Source organism: Lethenteron reissneri, chromosome 24 (assembly GCF_015708825.2).
Source record: "Lethenteron reissneri isolate LAM-NWPU_2019-01 chromosome 24, ASM1570882v1, whole genome shotgun sequence".
NCBI classification, from domain to species: Eukaryota; Metazoa; Chordata; class Hyperoartia; order Petromyzontiformes; family Petromyzontidae; genus Lethenteron; species Lethenteron reissneri.
In genome coordinates, this window is record NC_083802.1 from 3,349,260 (window position 1) to 3,370,189 (window position 20,930).

Sequence of the window (20,930 nt, forward strand, 5' to 3'; positions counted from 1 at the left end):
AGCCCCCGGAGGCACGCGCACAGTTTTTGTGACGAGCGCCTGCACGGTGGCAAACGCCCGACGCTCCGTGGTGGGGGAAGACAGAAATGTAACGCGTCGGCCCGATGGGAGCTCAATGCACCCTTGGTCAATAAGGATGCGGATGGGCATTTTGGCCAGAAAATCCGTCCCCAACAGGCACGGAACCGCGAGTGAGGAGGAAACCAAAACAGGCCCGGATAATTTAATGTCCCCAATGCAGATAGTGGCGCGGATTTGGCCAATAATGCCCAGAGAGCCCCCGTTAGCGGCATAGCACGGCACGTCAACAGGGAGCAAGGGACGACTTTGAACGGGAAGGATGTTATAAATTAAATCAGATATAATGGTCGCCGATGCCCCTGTGTCAATTAAAATCCGCACCTCTACCCCATCAATGTGACCGACCACGACCGAAGATCCCGCCGACGCAGCAACGACACGATGGGCGAGCTCCGACCACTGACCCGGTTGGAGCGCCCGCCGCATTACCGAACGATCGCGCGCGACGGATGGGGAATTTGGAGCCCTGTTTAGTTGGGCGCGTGAGTGTGTGTCGGATGTGTGCGTGGGCCAAACGTGTGAGGTGCCGCGACTCGCCGTATTTCTCTGCTGGAGCTTGGGAGGAGACGGCGTGGCGTCCTGACGAGGTGTCGCCCCGCGCTGACGGGGAGCCCGGCATCCTGACGCAACGTGGCCTTGCAGGCCACAGTTGTAGCAGCGTGTGAGCGCCCCCGATGTCCTGGGCTGCTCCTGGCGGCTCGGTCCATTCCGAGCCTGTGGTACTGCCGCTCTCCATTCCCCTCGCCGCTCCACCCCGCAGACCTCCTCCGATGGGAGGGCGGTAGCCGCCATGGCATGGCTGGCCGCCCCCTTTGCCGCCTTTCGACGAAGGGACCGCAAGCCCCCGTGGATGTGGCGCGCGACCAGCAGGGACGACATCTCTGAGTCGTCTTGAGCCAGGACGTTGACGTCCAGCTCATCAGCGAGTAGCAGCAGCTTCTCAGCCACCATGGCATCCACTCCTTCCTCGTCCATCCTTGGGAAAGCAGCCTTCGCTAGAGCCAGGAGAGCAGTCCGGAAGGCCAGAGGTGATTCGTTGGTGCCCCGACGCCGATCGTGGAAAAGCTGCCTGCAGTCCGAAGGCGGCCCATAGACGGCTGACAGCAGCTGCAACGCCAGGTGTAGGGTGGCGCGCTTTTCCCTCGGCGCCGAGGTGAGGGTAGCCAGGGCGTCGTTGTCCAGCATCGCTGGCAGCGCGCGTAGAGCCTCGGCGTCCGTCCAGTTCGCCATCTCCTGATGAGCGATGAACCGTCTCTTGAAGCCGCCCCAGTCTCCGTCTGCGCCTACGAATTCTTTCAGAGGTGGCAGACGCTGCTGCAAGGCGACGTCCGTGGCTGTAGATCGCTCTCCGTCGCTCCCCGCCGATGATACAGTGTGGGCGGGCTGTGCACATGGCATCGCCGGTCGCTCCGATGTTGACGCGCCGGCCGGTGTTGATGATGTCACGGCTTGTGCTTGGCGCTCAGCAGTCACGTGACGCGGGCCGGCCCCGCCGTCCGCTCGCACTGTAGAGATGGCGGGAAATTTAACCGCCAGCCGCGTCGGGGTGGCGGGAAACGTTGCCGCGCGCCGGCTGCTGTCGTCGACCCGCGCTGCCCCTCCAGCCCCCAGCCGCGTGATCTCCTCCAACGCAGCGGCGGCGGCGTAGAGCAGTTCCGCCAGGCGGGAGTGGGCCAGCCGGAGTCCTTCAGCCGACGCATCCCCCCCCTCTTGTCGTAGCGGCACGGGCGTACTTGGCCCCGGCTGCTCCGATCCGACCCCGGCCATCTCTGGTGTTGAATCGGCCGCGGCGTCTTCCATCTCCGACTCCTTGGTACGTGTCGTCCCTCGTGTGTCCATCGTTTGGACGTTTTACTTCTGACACCAGATGTAGTAAGTATATGGAGGCTTGACGACAGGATCGGAGGCACACTTATTTATTACACCAACACAGTTATTTACAGGTCACTGGGCTACAGGGATTTCTCGACAGCTAACCCCTCTAACCTATACCAATTCCTCCACTACGGGACTAGGGGAGGCTATCTGTCCCAGCTTGGTTAAGCTGGGATCCCGGCTCCCTGAGTCACCAGACCAGCTTCGTCTGGGCTCTCGGGGCCACGCCACCGGCTTGCCCTGGTCGGCCCTTATAAGGACAGCGAGCCAGGGGAGCTCTGGGGCCTACACTAGCTGGTCTTCCGTCTTCTCTGGTTATAGCTGAGTCCCGACCCCGAGCCCTCGAGCTCATCACCTTTTATAGGACTCGCCCCCGAGGGGGGGCCCGTGGGGGATACACATGCGGACGTCGGTGCTAGCGCCACCCTTGTGTACGGCCGTAACCCCGCCCATTGTGTTTGTTGGCCATCCGTGGCCATGCATAATCACACCTCAACATTCGTAGCCATGCGCAATTACACCTCTACACAAGTGACATACAACCTCAAAGCATTTAACAACATAACATTACTATAACCTGCTACCATCTAGTAGATGATAAGAGTTTCAAAACAAAAATATACACAGGAATAGATTAATAATAATAGTGTCAACTTTTTTATCCGTCGCTCTCGAGGAGACAGATCGACTCAAAGAGGCGGTGCCAGGAACCACAAAGGCAGGAAGGCAGGCGATGAGCTGGCGCCAACAATTGCCCAAGCTTTTCAGTTCCCTATATGTTAAGATTTAATCAACTAATCAATGAGTGCTTATACATATGGGAGGAAAACAGAGCACCGGGAGAAAACCCACGCATGTGAGGGAGAAATACTGTATCCCATGCAGATGGAACAGATGAAATTTCACACTTTTCTGTAACGCCTTCTCATGGAAAGCCAGGGTATGGCACCTCAACACCCATGGAAAGACCGTTTCACAATATTTATGCGATCCACTAATCCTTGTTGCCTCCGCGGTGCTGGATTACAGGTGTAAATAGCCACGAAGGATAAGATTAAAACAGTATAATAAAATATGACTTGTAAAATGCCAATGTGATTTAAACACACCAATATAAATATAATTTAAAGTTCTCATGTCGACATGCAAACCATCACAATATCGTAGAACTTAAGTGAAAGGGGCACTTGAACTAAATTTAGTCCAGATTTGAATTTAAGATAAAAAAACACTGCTTTTAAAAACAAAAGTTGGTGGTGTACATTACAAATCGTAGGGCATATAAAGGTAATTTTTTTAAGGATAATTTTTCTATTATTTGATGCAAACTGCTGAACCAGCCCCCAGATCTGTGACTAAATAATTAAGTAGACATCCGTTAGTCTCGTCACGTAATAATGTTTCTATCCAACTGTCTGTGCTTTACACACAATTATATTCCAGTGGCATTCGTTTAAGCATGCAATCAAGCAGTGGCCTGGTTTCAACATCCTGGCTCTCATCAGCATAAATAGGCTTCTTTAACAAATACTGCTGGATTGACAAACGTTTTTGGCAAGAGCACTCCATCTACAAGTCAGGCTCTAGTCAACTTAAAACCTAATCGTGCATTGCTGTGCAGCATCAGTGGTAACCAAGTTAATAAAGAGTACGGTAAATACTCATTTTCATCAATCCCTACAACCTGTAACTTTAACTGGGTCATGTATGCAGTATCTACGTTGCGTTTTTTGTATCGTTTATGGATAAAACAGAGACACATCGATCTGCAAGCAAGCAGGGTAGTGATGTTGATCTTTCAAGTCGATACAGCCCAGCATATATGTCGAATTAATTCATATTCATGTATGAAATGAATGTGTGAAATACGTTGCTGCTACTTACACCAGCTCATGACCGAGCATCAGTGTTTAACGGGCCAAAGGACAAAATCATACTTCCAGTTTACTTGACTCCACGTTAAAATGAGCCGCTGGCTGACAGAGCAGGCACAGGCAATACATACAAGGCCAATATGATCACCCGAACACTTATTGAAAGCAGGCATAAGTTACAGCCCAAGCCTAGGTGACACTTAATATGAATAAAATGCGAAAATGTAGTGGTGGAATCCATTTTGCCCATGAGCAAGCGTCCATGTCTTCACCAGGGTGCACGTGTATCGGCCGCATGTACACATACCCCTGCTACATCAACTACAAGGGAAGTAACAAAACCAAGATCACCAAACGGTATTGTCAGGTCAAATATCGATGACCTCAACATCTGGAGCTCATACTGACCTAATATTTGGGTGTCAGCCTTTTTCACCAAAGGCAAAGCTGTCCACCAAATTTCTTTAAATTTGGGTTTGGTCAAGTATACTCTTGATCGATTTGGTATGGAGTGACCCAGCCGCATGTCTGTGTATAACCAATCGTACCTTGCTCTGCTCCAGGGCCTCGATCCATTGCTGCCGGAGCTCCGGGTGCTCCGTTCTCAGGTACCACACGTTGTCGTTGACGCCGACGTCGAAGCGACACTCGTCAAACTCGTGCGGCTGCAGTCACCAACAACAACAACAAACACACGCTCAGTACGGCGGATGTATGTATATTGACCTTTTTGTGCACCGTACGTATCTGTATTTGAATTATTACCAACAAATATATTTACATTTATTTAAACAGTATTTACAGACCCATGGTTACACCAACAGTATCATAAGTGTTGTCCATTCAGGTGAGACGCATGCAGTGCTCATTTTTGGCTAACCATCGAACAAAGACGGTCACCACATTGTACGCAATTCAGATGCGCTTCGGCAGCCGTCTTGGATGCTCTTCCTTCCGATATTAGGAAGCCACTGGAGCTATGCAGTTTGCCAAGCGGCTACTTTAATATGACCGTATAACATTTGCAAATTTCCCATGATGGTTTTGTAGGCAAATACAAATCAAATCAGTCTAAAAATAGTTAAGACTAAGGTCTGCTTTTTACTAACTTCTAAAATGAAGTTTGGTATAAAATGTTTGCTATAAAATAATTGTGTAACAAGGGGAGAGAAATTAGTGAAGGCTGTCTGATAGTACATGACCATATAAGCTCTATGACTAATGCCAATAAAAACTCTTATATACGCACACAACTTTATCTATCTGTGATGAACGCTGCACTTTCCGTCGTTTTCCTACAGGGGGCGCTGCAAACCTACGCGCCCCCTGCATGAATGACGGAGGAGCAGGGATAGACGTTCGATTACGTTGGAATCGATCTGCAGACGGCGGTCTTCTCGCACGGTTAGCTCTGTCGCCTTATCTCGATCCCACAATCCCAAACAGGTGAAAGTCCGCATCGAACCGAACCCCCAGCAAGGCCATCTACTTAACGACGAGAGAAACGTGTGAATTAAGTCTTCCAGATGTAAAATGATACAAGCTTTTAATGAATAAATAAAATTATCCAATTCAAAACATAATACAATTCAAAGATATTTAATTTTAAAACGTCAAAACGGAGCATCGGGTGCTTGCGTCGTTCATGTGCAATTTTTTTCCGGACTTTCCTGGCCGAAGGCCGTAAATGGTTGTGAGGGGGCACCGCAGGCGCCCCCGAACAACCCCGAGTATTTGTACATTTATTCATGCGGCAATTCATAGCAAGACGAAAAGCAACGTGGGTTCCAAAAGTTACGCAAAAAAATAACACATCGGCCAATATTACGTTTAATTTAAAAAATATCAGCGTAGCTCCACTATAAACTACAATCAAACTCAAGTACACAACGGGATGTGTAATTTCTTGCACACTTCCTGAGCTTGTTTATGTGTGTGATCAAAATTAACCATTTTGTTCAATAGTTTATTGGCAGCTTTGAGTATAGCAATTATGCGACTGTAAGACTTATTCTCAGCATCAGTCGTCAGTGATAAATTACAAAAGCCAATGCAATGCCTATAGATTATTATAAGTGTTATGAGTGTGTGAAATGTGTGCACATACGCACGGGGTTTGCAGTCCAACTTTTAATTTAAATAACATTTCAAATGGAAATAGCAAATAGTAGAAAAAAAACTGTATTACGTCCTTCCAAAAAACACATCCTGTTCAAGGACAGGAGAAAATTGGTATGGCCTTCTAAATTTGCCAAACAATTGCATTTTATGATGCAGTGAATAAGTTGAAATATGCTCCATACGATAAATTATAACTCTTTACAGGCAGGCTGTTACTGTAAAATCAATGTGTAAATCACGATACGTGACACCAGTAGGACCTGTTAGAAGCAATTAAGTCTTTGGAAACAGCAATTTATATTCATTTTATAATTCTGTATGGCAATTTGTATTACAATCCGTTATATTTCCTAATAACAATGTCAATCTAGTGATGGGTATTTATATTCTTTGGGTTTTTCGGTCTGTACATGTGTTTTGAATGCAAGCATCGTGCAGAAGAGATTTCAGATTGGGAACCCAACACCCAACTGCACGTACTTAAAAAAGAAAAATCCAACGACTCAAACCAAAACACAACTTTTTAAAGCACATGGTTGCAACAAAACGCCACGAACGCGGATCGAAAACCCTTCAAATAGCTGAATTACAGAGACGCATCATCGGGGACACAAAACCGAAGTCCGTAACGACGCCCTCGTTTATTAACACCCATTAGCCGCAAGATTCAAGAGTCTTCCACGGTGACACTGTAGGCATTTAAACACAGATCATTGCGCAACACCTCAAAGTTACGTAACACTCGGAGGTATGTTTTAAAGCACTGTGGCCTTGGCACCCCTCTGTACAACTGCAGTTCTTTGTAAAAACAAAAGCAACCAGAGCACTCAACCAGCAAAACCAGTTCACTGTATAGACCGGTATCAACGTCTGACATGGTCACACCCACACAGGTAAAGGATTGGCAGTGCGTGTATAGAGTATATGTAAGTGATACTGGGTGGCTAGGCAACTTTACAGGCTCGAACTCATTCTCCAGACTGCGGGAGCTGCCGAATTGAAAACCGATCTCGGCTCATCTTCGCAGATGTACTACTACTATTGTTGGCATTCCATCAGAAGATAATGTGCCACCCATAATTGGCTGGGGGAGGCGAGGCGGGCAGAAGACATCCCCCCCCAACCAGCCCCATCATTGTCGGTAAAAAGAGAAGCCAACTTTTTATCGAAACAAAAATCATCTTCATTTGTATAAAGGCAAGTGAAGCACACGCGTGGCCAGCAAATAGGTGCACAGCAGCCTATACTGATGAGCCAAGAATGTGCGTGTCCCGCGCGTGACGTCATGAGGCCCACCCTCCCCTCATTCATAATCGTGAGTTGAGTGACGTCACTCCACATGCCGCACCCCTCCCCAATAACCATTAGCGGGTGACGTCACTCCACATGCCGCACCCCTCCCCAATAACCATTAGCGGGTGACGTCACTCCACATGGGGAAACCCCCCACTGATTAATAATCATGAGCTGAACAATTTTTCTATTGAATATTTCAGATTTACTGAAATATACACCCGTCCTTGGACGGGCAAGAAAGCTAGTAGTTTAATAATTGAGATATGTTTATTAAAATATATTATTGTTATTATTACTACAACCAGCAGCAGAGTACTCTAAACGCGTGACGTCGTTTCTAAATGTGGTGGTATAAACCGGAGGACCCGCAGAAAAATCCACGCGAACACAGGGAGGAATATTCAAACGCCACACAGAAAAGCGCCCGAGTCAGGAGTCGAACCCAGGCTTTGTTTGCTGCATTGCCACTCGTGCCTCGTGAGTACTTGTTTTCACACGTGATACAATTACTACAATTGACCTTTTTGGGGTTTCAATTACGTAAGAAATGAGGCACCCATTTATCAGTCAACATCCAGTCTTAGGCTCACCGCACTTGCATCTAATCGAGTACGTGAGAATTATTTAGCTTGTACCAATGCGAGAGGTTCACCGGTCGATTCTTCAATCAAATCCCACAAAAATGCCCTAAATCGTCAGTACGGAAAATTGTTGCATGCCAAGTTTCAATACTGCCCTTGCAATAGAGATGAATAAAGTTCCACGACAGACACCGCTACGTCAACACATGATGAAATGAACATGTAATCAACCGTGGCGGTGGTAAAAGCATTGCGAAAATGTGGAAAAGCACTCGCAGGATGTAGGTGCACGGGAACTTGCACTCCTTACTTAAAGCAAAGGCCTCATAGGAGCAGACTGCAAGCCATGAGCATTATTGGCAGGTGACTTTCCTAGCAGTGAGTCACTCGTCCATTTGGTTTCCAGGTGGAACTGGATGTGTGGAAGGGTATCTGCCTCCCTATTGACTGCTTGCAGTGAGACATGACGTATGCTTATCTTGGGGGCTCCTAAAAACAGAGCATTTAAAACGTATTAAAGTGTATTTATTTCAATTGGCATAAGCCGTCTATTCCATTGGGATGTTCCCGGCTGAGTTTGCATTGTGCTGTGTAATCGGCTGTTTTCCATGCACCCTGTAAATATGGGTTTAGACACAAATACGTTCCTGCTGTGGTGCAGAGAAACATGTTCTGAGATTTGTAAGTAGTCTCACGAAATGTGTGTTGTTGTAACGCTAGGTGAAGGTTATAATCGTTTAAACAACAAGCTCTGCAAACTGGCTTGGTGACGTTTGTTTCCTGTTGCTTTCGGAATTCTCAAAAGGTTACTCGAGGTTAGATCTTTGTTCTTAAGGCGCTTCTACTGCGAATCCCAGAGAGGGGCGTAATGTAAACTTTCCTTAGTCGTGTGTGCTTTCACTGTGACTTGAGGGCGAGCCTTTGGCGCATGTGCTGAATTCAAAGGATTGTAAACATCGATTAGTTTGTGTTTTTTCATTTTTGAGCATTTTCGATTGATCATGAATAGTTTAAAATTCATCCATTTGGATGTTCAAGTCTCAGCTGTCCTCATTGAACCATAAACTGTAAAAATGTGTTATTAACAAAATAAAATAACCGCTGGAGACAACTTGAAAATAACGCAGAACACAGTTTCCGGAGGCAGATTTGTATCAAAATTATTAAATAAAGAGGAGACAAGAGCAGCAGGAGAGAGTGCATTTAGAAAGTTAGACAAAATTAAATGGAGCATACAAATGTCTGAAGAAGAGCGTTTTAAATTAATGCACACTGCGAGCCATGGGCATGGGTCACAAAAACATGGCCACTGGCAATGAAAATGGACTAAAAGCAGAATAGTGCAGAAAGAAGCATGGGGAAATGAATGCTTGGAATTACGCGGAGAAAGGAAATGAACACATGGATCAGGAACCAAACACAAATCAGGGCATTCACATTGAAAATGTATAACATAAAAGACACGCTTGGGCAAGACATCCCTAAACAAGATGCTGCATGCATGTTGAACTTATTTCGCACCGGTAGCAGCCAATCGTGCTAATCGGAGGTGCTAATGCTGGCCATAGGATGAGACCCGACCCCAAATGTCAGCCAAAGGAGAGAACGTGTCCAAGAGGACAAACGCTATGGAGATGGAGCGATCAGACCATCTCACGTGAAGGAGTACAATGGTTGCGTAGCTGCACTGAGCCACAAGAGATGGTGACAATAAGGGGAAGTCATCATTCTGGCCTCGATGTGTCGTGACGGAGGACCATTGCCCAAAACGTCACCTATTATTTATTTTCTATGATTGCGCACACGTCAAATGTCAAACGTGTTGCGCTTTTATGTAAATTACGATCATTTTAATACGGCCATATATATTGCACCACATTTTACTAACCCAGAACAAGCGGCTGTTAAGTACAGGGAGACCGTGAGAGAACACCACACCGGTTCCAATCCCATGAACCGATTTCCCGCAACGAGACGCATGAGGCGGCGGCAGTGGGGGCAAAGAGCTGGAAGGAAGCGGAGGACCAATGGATGGTAACTCAAGCCGACGGGACGGTGCAGAGTGCAAATGATGCGACTGGGGGAGTATTAGCGTTGATTGAAGCGGGAAGTCAGTGGTGTGTGTCACATTAAATGAGTGGTGGGATGAGTGCAGAATAATAATTTTTAGTAAGTGGCAGAGAACGTACGTAAGCGCGAGTGGTAAATGTGAAGCATGAGTGCGAAATTAATCTGACTTGTTCGAGTAATTAATACAATATAATTTAAATTTGAGTGAAAAGAGCATACAAAAACATCATTAAGGTTTAAAAATAGGGTATTAAATCAAAGGTGATGTGCATTATTAAATAATTATTGATGGCAGTTTCAGCTACGTCGATATATACAGACACAAACAAGGTCGTATGAGGATTTCATCTGAGACGTTTCATCTCTCTCCACCTCCACGTGGCCGCCACGGCGCTGGCGAGAGACACAACCCATCAACAGGAGACAGTCTCCCAGGTGTTTGATAACAACTCAGGTGCGATCGTTTCAATTTCTCTTGGTATTTGTTCACCCGAGGACGATTGCTTGTGTTGCGATCGAAACGTCGTGATTTTTTCATCATTTTATTATTTTTCTACCTACATGACTTTACCGAAAGAACCAAAGAGTATGGATCCTTGCAGTCACGAAAACTTCAAATCTAGAATATCATGAAGAATGCACAGAAGCCATCTTGCATACCATCTTCCTCATCTCATCGCACAGATGCCAACATGATAAAAATAGACTAAACAGTCATATATTTGTTTTAAAAAGTGAAACATTTTCAAGTTGTCATATCAATTTGTTAGAAGTAAAACACAAGTGATAACGATGGTTATCCTGCGTTACCTGCTTCCGAAACAGTGTTCACCATTGAGTAATTTAACCTTTGTTTAATAAGTCGTGAAAACCAAATACATTTTGCCCATCGGTGAGCATCGGTGAGCAGATATTTAATTCAGCTGAGGCTTTAAAAGCTGTAAGATTAATTGCAGGTTATTGACTTGCATGAAAACATCTCATTTTATGTACTCGATATTATTATTAGTGTACACAGGGCGACCGCGCTGATGGGCTGACTTGCCCCAGCCCAGGATTTTTCACCTGACGCTGGGGGGCACGAAGCCTTCTCGAGCTCAGCCCCCCAAAACAATCTTGAACACCGCCCCCCACCCGCCCGCCTGCCACCAGACATCTCAAACGCACTGGTAGTCCGTGCAAGGCACATCTACCATTCAGACTTGCCTTCTCATAAAGTCTAACATTTGAAATAAAAACGATCCCTTCACTTTGTATTTATTTTACTTGTTTGTATTTTTACCACTTAACTTCCTCATGCTAGTCGTTGTGCACCGCTGCACTTTATTTTGCACGCGGTTGAAATTTACCCTGCTTAGTCGGTGTTAGCCGCTCAAGTCGTGACGGATTTCTTTTTTCGTTCCTGTTGCTCCATGCCCCCTGTACCGTTCCCGTTCTACCGTTAAATAGGCACCGATGCCTTACTTTCTTAAGGACGATATTGGCACAGAAAATAAAAATTGATCGATTGATTGAGAAGAACAATGTGGCGCCTATAGGTGTTAGGCTGGGACAACTCCCACTGATGGCTCAACACCAAGTGGAGGCATCGATTGGGTTGCCCCGTGTGTCAGTGACACAGGGCAGACAAAGCACAGGAGTATACTTCATCATGTACACTATGTAAAACGGTACGCAAGGATACAGTTAATGTGGCAAGTCCATTCATTATTCGTGAGGCAGTCGGTGGTTGACCACAGCTCATGGGCGTCTTCAAACAGGAGTGATTGCAGGTGACGTGCGTCAGGACTCCTCGCCGTCGTATTAGCCAGACTGGCAGAGTGGTGCTTGCTTATACATTATTCATTAGCATGTGCACATTTGATTATCCACTTTCGGTATATCCAAATGCTTTTGTTTTTCGCCACATACAAGTGTGTTGGGAATTGTAAAAAGACCATTAACGCGATCAAGCCATTAATGGCAGCAATAAAATTTTTGGTACAACATTTACAACAGTACGCTCTGTGTAGTTGTATAAATATGACTACTATCACATTATTTTCTTGTACTTTTTTTTTTACTTCGTTAAATTATCATGGCCTTGCCCCACCATCTTGCCTCTCTCGTAGTGCCTCTTTCTCCTTGTGCCCAATCCCATTGTCGGTCCTTCTCCCTCCTTGCATCCCTCCATTATAATCAATTTCCTCTGCACATTAGGCAGTCCCCCTCTTTAACCCCCTTCCGTTCCTCTCGTAAAGCTTCACCTCTTCTCTATTGTCCATTCTCTTCCCTTTCCCTCCCCTCGCCCCTCTCCGTTCCCTCTCTCCCGACCCTTTTGAGATCCCTAATCCTTGTACACCCCTGCCATCTAAATCATTCTAGTCTGTCACTGTTTTTCAAAGCATGTGAAGCGCTTCGAGCAAAGGTGCTCTATTCATGTAAAATTATATTAGATTAGACATCATTCATTAAAACGTGTCTAAAGTGTTGTTTTCACTTTCTTCTCACCAACAAGTACGCAGCACTGATGCTCTGTTCCTGCAATAAAACTCGATACACTCCATCGCCTCTCCTTCGTCATCCACAAATGGTATAATCGTGAAGCACTAATCTCATGATTCTCCAATCCCAGTAGCTGCAGATCTCCAAAGACTTAAGCATAATTTATATGCCGAATAGTAATTTTATTGCTAACAACCATGACATTGTAGCCACATGTGAAGTCCTTTTAGTCCAGCATGGCTGCCTCCTGCGTGAATTACATTTCATGGGGTAATCCATGCATTAGCAAAAAACAATTACATTAAAAAGTGAGAAAAATTATCTGAACACAATTTAATCATCTTTTGGACACAGCAGGCTCCCTTGCATTAAGAAAGATAAGGTGGAAATGCGAAGGCTATGCACCGCAAGCGTTATTGAAAGGAGTGATTTCCTGTGGTCACACAAGTGTTGTGTTCATTGCATCACACTGTTTGTCCAAATCTTTTAGGTTAACTTTGGTTATGTTTGTCACATTTTAAAATTTTGGAATAAATCAGTTTTCCTCGTATTTTGGCCAAGTGCCCATTATAACATGTACTTTTGTCTCAATTGTCTGGCATGTTTATAGATTAGTTTGGACATTTTGTACGTAAGATTCTAGAAAATAACAGAGGTGTTCTGATCAACAACATATTTGAAAGTTAGGGATCTTTTTCAAATGACACTCATTCTAGAAATATCACAGGGTTCTTTTTTTATATGAATGCAACAACTGATCAAATGCATGGATCGTGCCCTCAACATTTGCCGGACAGCTGAAAGAACACAGAATTGCTGACGAAAGAAAGTAGCTCAACTGCTTAGTTATCGAGCTAAATAGACGCTAGCTCATGAACAATTTAGGTAGTTTGACTTGTACAGCCTTTTCAATCCACTGCTGAACTTATTCAACTCACAACATTTACCAAATTGCGCTTATAAGAAATGTATAGTTTTCAACCCTCATGCAAGAATGATAAAAAAAACGCCCACGTTTTCAGTGTAATGTGAAGGAACCGCAAATGTGTGGACGTGACGTACAACAGAGTTAAGTTGCATATGATTGGTTCACAAACTCGGCATCCATTACAGAATCTTGACACAGCATTACAGCAAAAAACTTATCAATTTTTCAACACAATAAATGGAATCGTGACAATTCATCAGATGGACGAGGAGAGGGCGGTAAATCATTACACGTCGAGTGAATTGGCTCTGGGGAATAACGCTTATGTGAAGGAATTAAAACGAGCATCCATAATATTCGGAATAGAAATCTCAGAAGCAACCACTGATGGTGCCTATGTGTAGAGAGTTGACAATCTCAGCCCAAATACTAATAACTGCACAATTAATTTCGTTCGTCCAATTCTGGGGTCTCAAGTGTCAACATTGTAAATACACCAAGGCATTTTCTATTTGAACTCAGCCACTTCTTACCCAAACCTCCCTACCATTGCCATTGATAATACACCCTGTGATTTTATGAAACACGTTATATAAGCTGTAATTATTTTCTATATAGATAAATTAGTTTTTTTATAGAGCATGAAACACCATCTAGCAATGTGCAATACAGGCCCATTAAAATTGTGTTCTGCTGACTACAGGAAGAACAGCGCGCTGATCATTATGTTATTATTTTACTTTTATTATTTTATTCAGTGGCATGCTACACGCTACATGAAATAGCTTCATAGTTTTCTATGGTTGGAGAAACATGTTCATATATAACATTGATAAGCGTGACCTGTTATATTGCACAAAAGTAAACATCACCGTGAAAACCTTTGACTCGATCAAGTATGTTGGACTTCATCTCAGCGAACTTGTTTTTATTATTATACGCTTTTATTAACTCGCTCTGTCTGTTGTCGTTGTTCTTGTCGTTGTATCCTCAAATCTTGTAACTCAATTTTAACCCACTTCCCAATGTGGTATCGACTGCAAACTTGGTATACTTATGTCCTACTGATGACAATACTATATTCTATCATTGAAAATTACATTTTATTTTTTTAAACATTCTTTTTTGTATATAATGTTTTGGCTTGGGTCTAATTGTCCACGTTCAACTGACGTTGGCTCTAAATCACCACGGTCCCCCTTGCGTCATGGCAAGCCTCGGGGCCGCTTCCTGGAGTTGTGCCATTACTAGCACATTTCATAAAAGCGTGTTTAAAAAAAAAGTTTTGTTTTAATATTACTTCTTTTCCCCATGGGCAACTTAATTTTCCTTTGTCAAGATGCAAAAATTCAACCCACATCAAAGTACTGATGTAACAAAATTCATCAAGAAAAACTTTTGGGAGATGATCGTCAATTTACACCAAATGTGATAAGTAGAAATGTTTTGATTAAAGCAACTCAATAGAATAAACAAATTTTAGTCTGTTGCATCATATATTCTTTTTATGAACCCGTCCAATGACGGGCAATTCTACAAGTACATTTTAAAGTCGCATTCATTGCACACAAAGTGCTCGCCACAAATGAACCACAATACCTTGCTGATATCGTCAAGGAGCATAAAGCATAAAGCATCACACGAACTCTGGTCATCCTCGGAGCGGTTTTCGACAAAGATGATCACTGCATCGCGCGCTTTCAGATGCGCTTCTGCGGCCATCTGGAACGCTCTTCCTGCCGATATTGGGAAGCCACTGGAGCTATGCGTTTTTAAATCTAGATTGAAAACGAATTTCTTAAGAACTGATTTTTGTGTTTAGTTTGTTGTCCTTTCCCCGCACCTCTGATTAGTACGGTTGGCTACGTATGGTGCAAAAGAAGGTCAACATGAGACAGATAATGACGACGATCATCGTTGAAGACTGCCCGCTAACCAAGCTTGGAGGTGCTAGATGCACTGCCATCTGCGAATGATAAAGCTGTTGCCCAGCTAAGGCACAAACGCACAAGCCATATAAAAATAATAATAAAAAGTTGTTAATTTTAACCCAAGTGAGAGAGAGACTATTTAGAATGTACAGATTTTGATTCACGTACAAGTGGAAAGGCAGTTTCTGACTATTTTGGGTTTTAAAATAGAGAGATAATTATATTACAGTAATAACATAAAATACATGGTAATATTATACGATCTCTTTAATGGTGTCATTTATATTGTGAATATTTACATTTAGAAATTATTTTTGTTTTCACTCGTGCATAGGTCATTTATATTTTTTTATCTTGTTCCAACCCCGTTTTTTGCTGATATCCCTTGAAAAAAGGCAATTGGAGCCCAAGTCAATGGGAACACAACTGCCAAATTGCTGCTGTGTTAATAGAGCTTCCTATCAGTAATGTGATAACAGTGAAACGACAGCACAGACAAATAATGGTGTTTGACATCAAGGTGCACATGGACTTGAAAGCAGCTGTGTGGGGGGGAGCAGCATTGTAGCGGTTAGCACGCTGCAAACCCTGGGACCCGAGTTCGATTCCCGCTCACGGCCAACACCAGTGACGGTTATCTGAACAAGTCCTGGGCCTCCCCTAGGTCGACTCAGCCTCAAATGAGTACCTGGTGCAGTGTTTAAACATCGCTCCTAGGGAGACAAGGGCGGCCGGGCGTGGTGCTGGCCACCCACCCCGTCATGTGCCGTGCTGGCCTTCATAGGTGCTCGCGAACAGCACTTACCCCAACAGTCTGTTAAGGCTATACGTGGGATTTTGTCTTTTGATTGACCACTAACTCAATCTCGTTAATCATATATATTTTTAACCAACACATGGACCCACTTACAATTCATCCTGGGCCTTTCAGCTTGGACATCATAGACAACTGACAAGTATTTGATGGTGCCCTTCCAACCAGGCTCTGTTAAGTGGGGAGCTCTGAAGTAATATATATAAGGGCCATGGTGCCTCATCATACAGTACTGCCAAATATCGAGCTACCACGTGCCTCAAAAGGAGCGGTTTGTCAATCTTCTCCTAAATGAGGGCCTATCCACACTATACAGGTGAGAGTTATTTGACCATATTTTACCACGCTGGTCAGTACGGATTTAGGAGGGCAGGGAGCATAGAAGTACAGTAGAACAATGGATTTTGCTATTTGGCGATATAAAAGGGGTGCAAACGGCAGTGGCAAGGGCCAGAATAACCATTCTCATAATTTGTGGTGAGGGAGAAGGGCCCGAGCATTATAGTGTGAGCAGTGTTGTACCGTCGTAAAAATAACCAAACACATTTACGACTGGCTTCAAACGTGCACCGCTGATGCCAGGCAAGTGGCAGGGAGACAGTGGCCACCTTCCAGTACTAAACAAAGATGCGCAGTGGAACACACAACAAAGGACAAAGCAGTGGATTGTTTGAACACAATACAAAATGAGACAGCGAGGCACACAGCCAGAGACCATGGGCCAGACCAGACATGGGTAGCACCACCTAAGCAAATGGGGTTTGTGGTTACTAACTTATGTATATCACTAATTAGAGTCAATTACTTGATAACCCAGTCATCTACCAAGGTGTATTACGTAATTTTATTGGCCACATAAAGAAACTAACCACTCAAGGGATGCCACCTCAGGTGGTACTGACAAATTAAATGCCTGGTCTGGGCACATGGACCACTTGTGCTGCTAATACACCGTGATGTTTTGCCACCCGATGTTGCTACGAATGTGCACCGAAGCTGGCACAGTAGGCATGCTGGGATACATCTATCTGTTCAAAATAGATTCTTATGCTCAATGCTGCGGCGTTCGTGTGCCCATTAATGCAAATCCTTGCAATATATGTATTCAATCATGCAAGATGCTTGCCGGATATAGCCACATTTGCAAATGTTATTTGTAACTATGATAATTTTGTTGAGAGACTATGTGTTACCTGGGTGTGGTCTGGGACCGTTTTGTTGTTGAATTGCTGCCTTGTTCAAACTTCACAAATCGTACTGAGATAGTTAATAAATAAAATAAATATTTATATTTTACTTTTTTCTCTATTTGGCACTTCTTACTGACCTGCCCGTACTGCACATTTGTGAAAAAGGTAATCGAATTCCTCCAGTCTCAAGATAGATTCTGATTAAATTATTGCCTTACGTAGATGTTATTGTCGTCATCATCAGTCGTATGCCAATGAACACATCACCTGGAACGCACTCGATTTCACCACATCTCAGAAGTTAAGCAAGGTGGATAGTGGACAGTGCTCGGGCGAGTGACCATTATGTAAACTGCTGCGGGGCCTCATGTCAATGGATGGCAGCACAGCTAAAGCTTCATAATCAACGTTTTGGGGTTAGATTGCGTTATTTATAAATGTGTCGTAACCCTCCACCACCCGACACGGCCAGTTAGCAAAAAAAGTGTCACGTTGACAAAAGACAAATAGTTCACTACTTTAGCCCACCAGTGTGTTGAAGAGTGAAACCACAACATTTACAATTTTTGAGTAGTACGACATTTCGCTGGTAATTACATCCAGCATCATCGGGCAATTCGCCTAAATTGTAAATGTTGTGGATTCACTCTTCAACACACCGGTGGGCTAAAGTAGTGAACTATTTGTCTTTTGTCAACGTGACACTTTTTAGCTGATTGGCCGTGTCGGGTGGTGGAGGGTTACGACACATTTATAAATAACGCGATCTAACCCAAACACTTTATTATGAATAATATTGGTCGCGAAAGCCTACGTGTTAAACTGACAACTAAAGCTGTTGCTGCACAGTACTAATGCTCCAACGTCTATGCTCACCTCTTTCACCAACTCCTAGTGACCAGTGTGGTAGAAATATTGTGAAAAACACCCACACACGGCTTGGGGGAGGCCCTCAGCTAGCAGTGGATTACCAAAAGGGATGTAAGGATGTAATGCTGTAAGTAATGGGTTCATGTGATCTTTGCAGCCACTAAAATCGATGGTTGAATTTAATAGTGATCCCAAGACATGTAAAGTCATATAATTAAATGGAGAATGAGTCATAGGTACTGTAGTCATTTCACCATCCCTCCGTGAGCAATACGAATAACTATAAAGAGTTCACTTTGACTCAATAAGTGAAGAGACTACATTTAATAGGGCCCTAATTAGAGATTTCTAAAGAATATGAGGGTCTCTTCCATTTATAATAATGCTAATGTTGAAACCACACCACTGTAAACGTGACATTCTGTGCCAAGAAATAAATATTCTGGCTTTCTAGAAATTTAAAAAATAAACCCTACAAATAAAATTTTACGTTTTCCCCGTAAAAACACGGAGCGATTTTTATGCAATAAATTAACATTACAAAGCAATCTAACAGAGAAAAAAACATTAATAATTTAGCGAAACATTCCCATGGAGAATCGTTCTGAAAGTTGAGGCTCCACAAGTGATTTATTTATTAATTAGACAGGACGTAAGCTATGGCAAAAATATATTTGTTTTTACAAAGTGCTACATTTTATGAAGCACAGCAAGTGCCAATTAACCTTATTAAAAAAAATAGGTCATTCGTAAAATATGCAAAGCTTTTATTAATTTATTTCAGAAGATCAAATTCAACGGGATAATGAAAGGCATGTTTAATGTGCAAAGAGACCATTTAGCTCATGTCAGGCTTCTAATCTGCTCTATACAGACCCCGGAGCATCCCTGCTTGTCACAGCTCACTGAGCCGTGAGCAAATGCGCTCTCGCTGCTGGGTGCTGACAGTCTGGTGCATGATCGTATTCAAATGAACCAAAACAACTCTGCCCCAATTTTGCCTAGCACTGAAGATTTGATCTATTACTCCCATAGATATGATCTCAATAGTGCCTGTATATATAAAAGCATGATTGTGGTATAATTTTGCAAAGGTCATATCAATTCAAAGTCACAAAATGCAATGGTTTCGGTGCCGGTGATAGGGGAAAGCCTCTAGCTTGTCAGTCCATCTTTAAAACCCGCATTAGAGTGCAGGCTCTGGAAAGGCTCAAGACCTTGCGCTTGGCTTTCACCCGCCTGACCAGAAGGGCTCGCATTCATGAAGTGGGCAAAGGATCGCAACCTACTCATGCTATGAAAACTAAAAACAATGATCATGAAAACCAAGCAATAACAAAAAGTGTAAAACAACTACGCACCTCCAATGACTGCATTACCCTGGTAGAACATACCGAGCCATTATTATTATTAAATATCTGAATCTATTCGCAGATAAATATTGGATCGTTTGTTTTTATTGCTGTTACGATGCCCTTTAACTGTAATGTCAACCCTACTACTACGTAAACGCCTTATAGACAATCACAAGTCATGCACAGCATGTCTAAATAAACAAATATGATAATTTTCACATCTTTCATACACTAGTTATCTGTGGGGGGAAAAAGCGAAATTGCTCATCAGATTCCTCCAGTCTCAAGCATTACCACACACTCATTTAAAAAAAAGTCAGACAACACTGTACATCTTCCCGTAAAAAAAGATTGTATTACACAAAACACAGGCCGCAAAAACCTTCTGGGAGTGCGTAATCTCAGTGGTATTGTTTCAAGATGAGCAAACTCTGGACCGGTTTCATTAGTCAGGCTTTCTTGAATCAATGCTGGTGAACTGCTGATCCTACAGGCAAGGAACTTCTCTTGAAAACGTGAGGTCCGAGGTCGACCCAAAGAAATATAATGGATTACTCAAAATAAATGTATATACTGTATTAGCATTAGTGCAGAATATCCTGTTTGAGAGAGATATGTTTGTATGTGACTTTAAATGTGTGACGGCGTTTCGTGAATAATATTCAACAAGTATAAGTATAGCTATTTAAATTTCGATGTAGAGCTTTCGTGACTGCAGGGATTCACATTTTTGGTTCTTTCGGTAAAGTCACGTAGAAGGGAAATAATAAAATAATAAAAATAAAACAATAAAATTCCCACGACGTTTCGATTGCAACCCAAGCAATCATCATCAGGTGTGAAAACCACAACTTTTTTAAATTTCTTGCTGTGGATTTCAAACCTGATGATGATTGCTTGTGTTGCAATCGAAGCGTCGTGAGAATTTTTGTTTTATTTTTATTATTTTATGATTTCCCTTCTACATGACTTTACCGAAAGAACCAAGAATATAGATATTTACTCGGTGCCCATTGGTGACCCCCTGGTTGACCCAGGACCGATTGTAATATTTCACCGTAGAGTGGAAAATATTTACAACATACAATGTTGCATGCTTGTTCCTTTTGACATTTTTACACCCATTTGTTACCATGAAACCCTATGCCTGAATGTATTCCTCGTTTAAAGACAACCTCTCAATCCATTCCTCATGTGTATACCATGATATTGCCATCTCCCCTTTGCCAATAATTTATGATTCACGTGAGCATAAATTTTACAAGGATAGTGTACGAGTGTATTGTATATTATGGTAAATATTGTAATGTTTACAGGGTTATGTACAGCAGAAAGTCCCGTATTACAATAATAATTTACACATCAGCCCGATACAGTATTGTTCAGATCTATGCCATGTGCGAGCACCTCTGAGTAGCATGGTTGGCTATGTACGGTGCGAAACAAGTTCATCATCTGTA

At 43.5% G+C, this 20,930-nt stretch overlaps 1 protein-coding gene across 1 annotated transcript in view; it reads right to left on the bottom strand.

Annotated features, from left to right (window-relative positions):
- LOC133346425 (ceramide transfer protein-like) overlaps positions 1-20,930 on the bottom strand; it is a 113,860-nt gene that overhangs the window by 82,954 nt on the left and 9,976 nt on the right. The window contains 1 exon segment of the mRNA XM_061557985.1: positions 4,379-4,495. Within this exon segment, the coding sequence (XP_061413969.1) occupies positions 4,379-4,495 (117 nt within the window).